General features: G+C 36.2%; 1 protein-coding gene across 1 annotated transcript; it reads left to right on the top strand.

The window, feature by feature from the left end:
* The first annotated feature begins 9,143 nt into the window (after nucleotides 1-9,143).
* LOC126691893 (uncharacterized) lies at nucleotides 9,144-11,038 on the top strand. The gene is made up of 4 exons (XM_050387213.1): nucleotides 9,144-9,295; nucleotides 9,406-9,509; nucleotides 9,804-9,866; nucleotides 10,796-11,038. The coding sequence occupies exons 1-4, from the start codon at nucleotides 9,206-9,208 to the stop codon at nucleotides 10,896-10,898; spliced, it is 360 nt and encodes a 119-aa protein (XP_050243170.1). The 5' UTR covers nucleotides 9,144-9,205; the 3' UTR covers nucleotides 10,899-11,038.

The raw sequence follows: 11,038 nt of genomic DNA on the forward strand, positions 1-11,038 counted from the left end.
CCTACGTGGACTGCTGCCTCATTGTCACTAAACAAAAGAGGAGCCTTGTCATGTGCAATACTCAAAAATCTTTTAGCAAATAGAGAATGCATGTAACTTCACATACAGCCACAACCATTGATCTATACTCGGCTTCTGCAGTGGATCTAGAAACAGTATTCTGTTTCTTAGATTTCCAGGAAATCAAGAAATTACTTAGGAAGATGCAAAAACCAGTAATGGACCTTCTAGAATCAAGGCAAGCAGCCTAATCTGCATCTACAAAGGCTTTGATGTGCAATGAAGTGTTTGATGGAAAAAATAACCCTTGACCAGTAGTCCCTTTAATGTATTGAATGATCCTATAAGCTGCCTTCAAATGAGGTTGTCTAGGCTTAGACATAAACTGACTTAACCTATGCACAGAGTATGTAATGTCTGGCCTAGTGATAGTTAAGAACAATAGCCTACCTATTAACCTCCTATACATCCCAGCATCATGCAATAACTCACCCTCATCCTTGCTCAATTTCAAGTTTACTTCCATGGGAGTTTTAGCAGGTTTGCAGCCAAGTATCCGAACATCATGAACAATTTCAAGGGCATACTTCCTTTGACACAAAGAAATACCCTTTTGTGATCTTGCAACTTCCAAACCCAAGAAATACCTCAAATTGCCTAAGTCCTTCAACTTGAAGTGCTTATCCAAAGACAACTTGAGATCTTCCACGGCTTTAAGATCATTACTAGCAATAAGTATGTCATCAACATAGACTAGAAGTGCTATAAAAAGCTTACCATGCTGCTTAACAAATAATGAATAATCTGCCTTGGACTATACAAAACCAAGCTGCAGTAGGGTAGTTGAAAACTTGGAGAACCATTATCTTGAAGCTTGCTTAAGTCCATATAAGGACTTGTGCAACTTGCAAACTAGCTCCCCCTTGCCATCCAACTCCCCCTTGCTATGCAAACCAAGAGGAAGAGACATGTAGACCTCCTCATTCAAATCACCATTTAGAAAAGCATTATTAACATCTAACTGTTGAAGAACCCAACCATGCACAGCAGCCAAAGCCAAGAAAAGCTTGACTGTCACCATTTTAGCCACAGGGGAGAATGTCTCAATATAGTCTAAACCTTGTTGCTGAGTATACCCTTTTGCCATAAGCCTAGCCTTATACCTTTCAATACTACCATCAGCCTCATACTTGATGCAAAAAACCCACTTACATCCAACAGCCTTTTTGTTGGGAGGCAAAGAGACAATAGACCAAGTGTGATTCTGTTCTAAAGCTTCAAGTTCAATTGCCATGGCAGCTTCCCAATTAGGATCACCAATAGCTTGATGGTAAAATTGAGGTTCTTTAAGAGCAGAAATGCTATTGCAAAAATGAGAATAACTAGGTGATAACTTGTGAGAAGAAACAAAATTAGCTATAGGATACCTAGTAGAAAGTGTGTTACACTTATAGGAATGAAGATAGGCAGGAGGTTTAGACACCCTAGTGGACCTTCTAAGTGATGAATCAGGAGGATTGGACAAGGATGGAACAGGATCAGGATGCAATTAAGGATTATCAACTATATCATTAGGTAAAAACACAGATAATTCTTCAGGAAGATCAGAAAAATGATCTTCAAGAAGTTGAGAAGTAGGATGATCCGTGTGTTCAAATGCAAGATCAGGAACATGATCAAATGGAAGACCATCAGCAACAGGAACAAATTTAGAATGTAAATCATCAATAGGTAAGGGTGGAGCATTGAGAATACAAAGTTAAGACAATGGGTTAGAGGGAGAGTGAAAAGTGGAAGAAGGAAGAGATTGGAAAGGGAAAATGGACTCATGAAAAACAACATTCCTCGATATAAAAATTCTTTTAGAATGTAAATCAAGCAGTTTGTAACCTTTAACAGCAAAGGGATAGCCCAAGAAAACACATTTGATAGCTCTAGGATCAAATTTAGGTCTATTATGAGCCAATGTAGAAGCATAGCACAAACAGCCAAAGACTCTAAGTGAGCTGTAATCAGAAACTTTGCCATAAAACAATTCAAAAGGAGTTTTATCATGAAGAAGAGGTGATGGAAGTCTATTGATAAGGTGCACAGCAGTAAGAATACAGTCACCCCAATAAGCAATAGGAACATTAGATTGAATTCATAAGGCTCTTGCAACACACAAAATATGTTGATGTTTCCTCTTCACAACTGAATTTTGTTAAGGAGTGGCAACACAACTATGTTGATGGATAATGCCATAAGTCTTAAAGAATTTAGTCATTTGAAATTCAAGGCCATTATCAGTTCTAAAAATTTTAATGGCTTTATTGAACTGAGTTTTAATCATAGTATAAAAGGACTGTAAAATGGACCTAGTATTAGACTTGGACTTCATAAGATAAATCCAAGTTGATCTAGTACAATCATCAACAATAATAAGAAAATATTTATGTCCATCAACAATAGGAACACTATAGGGACCCCAAATATCAGAATGAACAATATCAAAAGGGGAATCTGATATGTGATTAGGAAAAGGGAAAGGAAGTCTCTTGTGCTTTGCAAGTGGACAAATCTCACAATCTTTATTAGAGGTACAAACAAAATCATGAATTACATTCTTTAAGGAAGAAAGTTTAGCATTTAAGAGATGACTTAATCTAAGATGCCATATAGAAGAAGGTACAACAGTATTATTGAGTACATGAGATTGAGGTTGACTGAAAACAAACTTGAAAACAGAGTTGAAGATTGATTGAAAGGATCCAAGAACCTTGGAGTTGATTGGAAGGGTACAAGCATCTGAAGGGTTGTGTTGTAGCAAGTACAACCCATTAAGAACTTCACCCACACCAATCGTCCTCTAGCACATAAGGTCTTGTATAAAACAAAAATTGGACAAGAAAACAAGACAACAAGAACAAGACTTAGTGAGTTGACTAGTTGACAAAAGATTAAGAGAAAAGGAAGGAACACAGAGAACGTTATGAAGGGTAAGAGTGGACGAAAGAGTGATAGAACCTATGTGAGTTACCATAGCTGTTTCACCATTAGGAAGTGCACCACACAACTAACAGTAGTGAATTTAGTGAATAAATGAACAGAGTGCACAATATGATCAGTTGCCCCAGTGTCAATAACCCAAGTATCTCCATCAAAAGCTGTTTTATTGACTATATGTGCAGAAAAAATAGAATGCCTCAAATCAGAATTTCCAAAGAAGGATATACCTGACATAGTGAGAGCATTGTTAGGCTTAGGATCAGTTGTAGAAGAAGCTGCTTGTTGATCTTAATGATGTTTGATCACACTATTGGCTATATGAACATCTTTAAAGAGGTGTGCAGCAGCTTGTATTTGATTGCCTAACATAGTCAAAAATTGTTGGCATTATTCTTGATGGAGATCAAGGCACCGCTTCGAAGGATCTCGTTCAAGTACCAATTGGGCCGGTTACAAGAGCACGAGCAAAGAAGTTCAAGAATGTACTCAACGGACTCATCCAACAGTTATGGGCTCAAGCAAACTCGTGGAGGCCCATTGAGCACGATCCACGTGGGCAACAAAAAATCGTCATCTTGATTCAAGTTCTAGAAGGATCTGGTCAAGGCTAAGAATTAGCATGAAATATTTTGGGTTTATGTAAAAAATGTTATTCTAGGTTTAGGTGATTTATTTCCTTGTTTTTTGGTGCATTTAATGCTTTTTAGGTCAAACTTTATTCCTAATATGGTTAGATATCAATTAGGAGTTATTTTAGAATATATTTTCTTGTCTGTCAAGTTTTAAGGAGCCCTTAAATAGTCATCTAAGTCTGTGAGCCCTTAAATAGTCATTTAAGTTTTTTTCAGATATTATTGATAAAACTTGTGAGGTTTATTCTCTTTGGTTCTTTGAAGAACTACTCGAACTTATCGGGAATTCCCGTGGCGTTCATCTCGACTTATCAAACGAAGTTTCCACCACCGTTTGTGGCGTCTTCCTTATACCGAGGTTCTTGTTTGTCATAAAGAACGAGTCGAGGTCTTCCATTTGAATCTGTCCATAGAACGATCTTGGGTTCCCTTTTGTTGTTGGGTCTCGTTATTCTTGACGGGGTTCACATCAGTTCTTGAGTAAAAGTGAATTGATTAGCATCATTGGATGACTGTCCATTCTCTGCAAGATCATCTTGAACACCTACTTGATTCACCATTGAAGTCTTTCCTTTAGGCTTAAAACCAGGAGGGAAGCCATGTAGCTTAAAACACTTCTCCATGGTATGACAAAGTCTCCCAAAGTGAGAGCAAATGGGCCTATACTTGCCCTTAGAATTCTTTCCTCCAAAAAAGGTAGGATTGAAATTAGACCCTTTCACAGCAAGAGCAATGGACTCAACATGAGCATTGGAATTTCCCACATTCCTCTGCCTCTCTTCTTGAATCCACAAGGAATAAACTTTGTTAATAGATGAAAGTGGCTCCATTAACAAAATTTGTCCCTTGATTTGAGAATAAGAATCATTGAGCCCCATCAAGAATTACATCATTGAATCTTGAAAGTGAAGATTCTTAATTCTTTTAGACAGATTACAAGTGCATTTCCCACAAGTACAGGTTGGATTAGATCTGAAAATCTTGAGTTGATCCTAATACATCTTTAATTAAGTGAAAAAGGTAGTAATTGAAGAATCACCTTGATTGATTGATGCAATATCCTTTTGCAACTGAAAAATCCTAGGCCCATTGCCTTGAGAATGTGTATCCCTAAGATCATTCCAGATTTCCAGTGCTATGTCTCTGTAGATGATGCTAATTCTGATCTAAGGTGAAACTGCCTTATTCAACCAAGAACCAACCATGTTATCACAGCAAATCCAAGCATCAATGGCTGCTGGAGTCTTTATCAATGGAGACGAAAGAGTAATAGTGCCATCAACAAAACCAAATTTATTCTTTGCAATCAAAGCCTTCTTCATGGATCGAGCCTAAGCGTGGTAATTCTCACCAGTCAGAACTTCAGACACGAGCATAGCCCCAAGACTTTTCATCATGGTGAAGATACAAGGGATTTGACATGTCTTCAACCAACACTGGATCTTGCTCTGATGAAGTGGACGAAGAAGAATTTGATGCAGATGCCATTGAAGAAGCTTCAAGCTTTCAAGGAACAAAACCCTAGAATTTGGGGATTTTTTTTTAGAGAATAACAAACTAATGCTCTGATACCATATAAGAGATTTGCTAAAAATGAATTTCTCATTTAGCTGCTTAATGATACACGAGAGTAATCCTTATATACAAATCAAAGTCTAACTAATCTAACTTAACAGCTCTTAGCAGCTGTAACAGATTCTTAACAAACCAACTAAATGCTCACACGTGCACAGTCACGTGCTTCACTAAAAAAATGTACAAACTAACTAAACTACATATAGTATAGGCTATATACAATTCATAAAACTAAAACTACAAGTAGCTTAGCTTAGCCAAGTGTACTATCACTGATCTACTCTGCCTTCTGCTCTGAATCTTGATGCTGCTTTGATCTTTGATATAATGGGGTACAAATGGAAGCTCAAGGAAATCGATAGGCACAAGATCAGGACAACTTCCAAAGAAAAATGGTTATAATCAAACTTGAATTTGACCAAATAAAAGGATGGATATCAACTGACCACAAGATATTGAATGGCCAAAAATAGTAAAGCAGTCAAAAATATTAAATATGAAGAAATCTAAATCCAACTAGGGCGGAGGCAGCTCAAATTTCAATTCTATGCAAACACATGAACAAACGTAAAAAGAAAAATACCTTCATCAAGCTGGAGAACCCAGACAAACTCCTCCATCTCTATAAAGACAACCTTATTTTCTTGCGAATCTCTAGTTGTGGGGTTTAGACAACCTTGGCTTGGGTTCGGATTGGTGTAAAATAACATGAGCAGTCGAAGCTGGGGAGGTGGCCACTGCCTCCGCCTGGGATCAAGCGAGATGAGCGTTTTGGGTTCGTGAGATTTGGCCGTTTGTGGCTCTCAACTCTCAACCTTGTTCGGGGTTTTTGTTTTTCTATTTTAGGAACTTGGCTTAAACAGTGTTGTTTACGCTAGAGAATTTTGTTTTAAGTTTAGCCCTAAAACGACGTAGTTTTGAGTTGATTTGGCAAAAATAAAACACATCAACATGATGATGTGTCACTTAACAGTAGAAATTAACCATAGGGTGTGAATTGCTAACAGAACCAAATTTTAGGGTGTAAAATCAAGTTTTTGAAATTTTGGAGTGTAAAATCCAGTCAACCCCAAACTTCAGGGGTGTAATTTGCAATTTACCCAAAAAAAATATATCTTCCTTCATTTGTTCCTCTTTTCCCCTTTATAACGTTGTGGTCTTTCAAACTGCAAATCCACAATATTCTTTTAGTTTTTTCTTTGTTCTTTTTGTTTCATATACTGAATTCTTCTCAATGGTTAAGCATTTTTCTGTCAAAATTGGTAAGCCTCTTAACAAAATTAATATTTTACTTTCTCGACTACATATATTGTGAATGGATAATTCTATGACCTTTGTAGAAAATTTGGTTATGAATATAAAATTATGAGACTAAACCTAAAAAAAAAAAGCCTCATCACACCTGCGAAGCGCGTGTAATGAGGCTAGTATAAACTAAAGGATTTTTTAAATATATTTTTTGCTAAACGCTATATAATGTTAGGAATGCATGTTTAAATTTGAAAATTTATGAGACAAAATCAAAATTATTCTAATCTTGATGGGTGTAAAATGAAATTTAGGAAAATAAACAAAGAGGTTTTAGGGCTCGTTTGGTTTGGCCATGACTCAATTTTCATAAGTCAATACTCATAACTCATAACTCAAACTCATAACTCATAACTCATAACCGAAACCCCACTTTCTCTCAAAAACTCCAAAATTCTTGTTTGGTTACATAACCCAGTCACATAACTCAAAATTTGAGTCCACTTTTTGCCAAAATGGTGGAGCCCACCCACTGACACCACACAGTTTGCTTATAGTTGCTACCCGTGTGGATTTTCTCTTACCTCTCAAAGGAAATTTTCTCCCATCAGAGCACGCCTCTCATCCCTGAAAAGTAGACCCAAATCCAATAAGCCAAAAGCATAGCACACAACTCCCAGTCCAACGCCGGTAAAGATTGGGAACAGGTTCAGGTCTTCTTTAATCTTCTTTATTTTTCTATTTCTTTATGCTTTTCATCAATACCCATTTAACACCTCTCTTCCCAAAAACTCATTTCACGCCTCTCCCTCGTCTAACCTCCATTCATTGACTGGGCTCGGTGAAGATTAATTTGGAGTTCACTACAATTATTGCTGCACTTGCTGAACCATCGTTTAAGGTAATTTGCTCGTGACCCTTTTGCTCATGTGATCACAAAGTTTTAACAATCTGCCAAATAGTATAATATTCTAAGAGAATGAAAATTAATATTATACATTATTGGATTATACTTGGTGGTAATTAACAATTTGTACAATGTATATGCTTATAAAAGGAATTATATGCCAAACAGTATCATATGCTTATAAAGGAATTATATGAAGTCATTCATCTTTGGACAAACATATATAAGAACCACACTGACATAGAGTAATTACATGGAATCTATGTTATCAGTAGTGCAAAGCAAGCACTTTTGAGTTTTCGCAATTTTTCTAACTTGTCTCAGTACAGCGGAAGCACATAAACTACAGCATAAGCACACCAAATTTTTTATAATATTTTATGGAGCACACAAACTAACATATATCCAAATCCATAGCTTCACATCTCCTTATCCGAACACCCAAGGCATGTGTATAAGCAGAGCAACTGATACAAAGTAGCTAATGCAATGACAAAAGTAGAGTAGCTAAATGCATGAGAACAGATAGGGGAAATAAAGCTTAAGCCTTTACATTAGAAGTTAAAAGGGTCCACTTTAATCAATTGAAAGAGGAAAACAATCACTTTTTGCAGTAGTTTTTCAATTCTATAGAGTCAAACAAAGGATATGTAAGGACATATATATAAGTTGGACTGATTTGAGTTTTTTTTTTTCCTTCTATTTTCACATGGAGCAAGTAATTACTAGTAAAAACTTGGATTCTCATTAACATCAGTCCACAGGGAAAAGCCATTTTAATACTAGCAAAAATTAATAAAACTACTCAAATCTAACAATGGACATGGAAAATGGAGAGGGAGAGAGAGATATATGTTTGAACCTGATAAAAGATCACAAAAATAGAGCTCAGTATGAAAAACTGATGGTGATAGAGCCCAGTCCGACGCTGGTGAAGATTTTGCCATGCCTTGGTTGTTTGTCTTCGATCATGGAGTCTTCATCTCAAGCAGGTTCAGCAGCGTCGGTTCATCATCTCAAATGCTGCTAGGAATGAAGTGTAGACGAAATGTGAGAGGAGGCGAAGAGAGGGAAGTGGGAAAGAGGGTAAAGTGATGCTGAAAAATTTGGGGGAAGAAATGAACTGAAATGAAGCCACCCCAACGGTAATATCAAAGGATTGAAACTGATTTGACAATTCACTGCAAGCAGGTCCCACGAAGTCATAATATTTACTGTTCTGCAACTAAAACTCAATTTTCAATTTTCTATTTTTGAAAGCACAATTTTTTTGTTGCCGATTTCCATTACTCTCACTTATAATTTCTAAGTTTTGAGTAATGGAAACGACACTAGGAAATCAAGCTAGACACACTTTTTTTTTTGTGAGTCCCACAATATTTGGATTATAGGTGATGGAAATTGAGTTATATAACTCAGTTTCCATCATATCCAAACAACCTCTTAGGCTTTTAAAGTTTTTATTTTTGATAATTTGATATATATTTTTTGATAATTTATTATTTACAACAACAATAAACGATTCAATCTAGGCTATGATAATGACTGTAGAGCTCTTGAAGTTCACCTTAGAGTTCAAGGTCCTACAACCAAGCCCAAGCCAGACCTAAAAGCCACTCGATGTGCAAAAATCTTAACCCAAAATATTAATGGGCCTTATCAGCCCATTTAATCATCATATCCACACACCAAAAAAAAAAAAAAAAACCCAAATCGACGTCGTTTTAATACAAAGAAACCCTTTGCGGTGTCGATAACATTCTAGGGTTTTTCCTAAATAGAAATCACAGATACCCAGAAACCCTAACACACAGTTACAGACAAAGAGAGAGAGAGAGAGAAAAAAAGAGAAAAAATGGGAGGAAAGTGCCCCCACAGAAATGTCAAGAAGAGACGCTACTCTCACAAAACTCATCGTCGCGACAAATTCCTCGTCAAAGATATCCTTTTTTTTTTTTTTTTTCGTTCTGAAATTTCAATTTTTGTATATATTTCTTTTACAGCATAAATGTTAATTTTAGGGTTTCCTTGACTCGATGAAATTGAGCACGTGACGATATGGTTTATGATCAGCTGAAGAAGCCTGATGAGGAAAAGAAGCCTTTGCCTGTTGATGAAGACTTGCCTGGAATGGGCCAGTATTATTGCTTGCACTGCGAGTATGTAATTTATTTATTTATTTTTCTAAAATTGAAGCTCAATTGTGCTTAATTTATGAACAATATGGATGTTTTAGATGCAAGATAAAAAGCATTGAACTTGGAAATTTTTATTTTTATTTTTATTGGGGTTTATTTGCCTTCTGTACTAGTTGAAGAATTGGGGTTTTTTTTTTTGGTTATTATTGCCCAATTCTTGTTTTTTAGGAAAATTTGATTCTGGGTTTTGTTGTTATGTTCCATTGTTGAATTGGGTTTGTGTTAAATAATGCTTTGTTTTGTTCTTCAATGCAGCCGATACTTTGCGAACGTGTCGGTGAGGGATGAGCATTTCAAGACGAAACGTCACAAGAAGCGGTATGCTACTTTTTTGCATCAATGATCAAGCTTCTCTTTTTGTGATGTGATCCTTACCTTCATGATTGTTTTTTCCAAGTTTATTTAGTGGCTGTGCTTTGAATGAAGACATGGGTGTAGTAATGGGTTCAGTTGGTCGTATTAGAGTAAATTATTTGCAGGCACTTTCTGTTTAGAATCAAGCTGTGACATTGTTATTTTGCGATATTTTTTAGTCTATGTTTTTACTGCATAATAGGAAATATTTTCCCAGTTGCACCTGTTTAGTCTATGCTGCACCTCTACTGTGTTAGGCATATTCAGAGGACTCTGTAAACAATGTAATATTCTCAGCCTTTACCATCTTCAATTTTGAACTTAAGTAGAATTATTAGAGAAGTGCATCAATGTCTTCTAGCTAGTTATACATGAGTATTAAGTTGTTACCAAACTGCTTAGGTTGCTTTCTTCCCTGAGAACTTAAGCGTAGTTTGGTTACCCTGATCTTTTATAGATTGATCAAACCATGTTACCAAACATGATTTTACATTCGTGTTTGGTGGTGCCTCTTGGAGTTGTTGAAGCTACTAGAAGTTTGAGGATCTGGTAAGCTTCTTGGTTGGTTGGGCCTAAGCGCCTAGATTATGTGCATGTATTATTATTGTAATTAGTGTATATTACAATAAAAAGCCATACAAATTTTCTAACTTTTCAACACGAATATGCTTTTATATTTCAATTAGACTCTTAAAGAGCTTTGTTCATTATGTAAATGTCTCTAGTGAGTTTTGGTTGTAGAGTTTTTCCATATTAGATCAACCAATATGGATGCTATCATTTGCTTATTCTATGATTCTAACAACTTGAGACTAATGCTGTACAACTTTATATGCTATATCTTACAGTCACTGGAGAGGATATTATATCTCACATGACTCTTGTTGATGCAGTGTTAAGCAGATGATGGGGCCTGCACCTCATACTCAACTTGATGCTGACATAGCTTCTGGGATGGGTATGCCAGATAATGGTCCAAAGCTAATGTCGATGTGAGATTTCTATTTTTCATAATGTTGTTAGGTAATGAGGGGGCTGAGTATGATGGGTTGAAGATATTCGTTGTAAAAGTGTCCTTTTTTCTTAAAGTTGCAAGCACTTACGAGAATGTAATGATAAATCAATTTTCCTGTCAA

The sequence above is a fragment of the Quercus robur genome, chromosome 7 (genome assembly GCF_932294415.1).
Source record: "Quercus robur chromosome 7, dhQueRobu3.1, whole genome shotgun sequence".
Lineage (NCBI taxonomy): Eukaryota > Viridiplantae > Streptophyta > Magnoliopsida > Fagales > Fagaceae > Quercus > Quercus robur.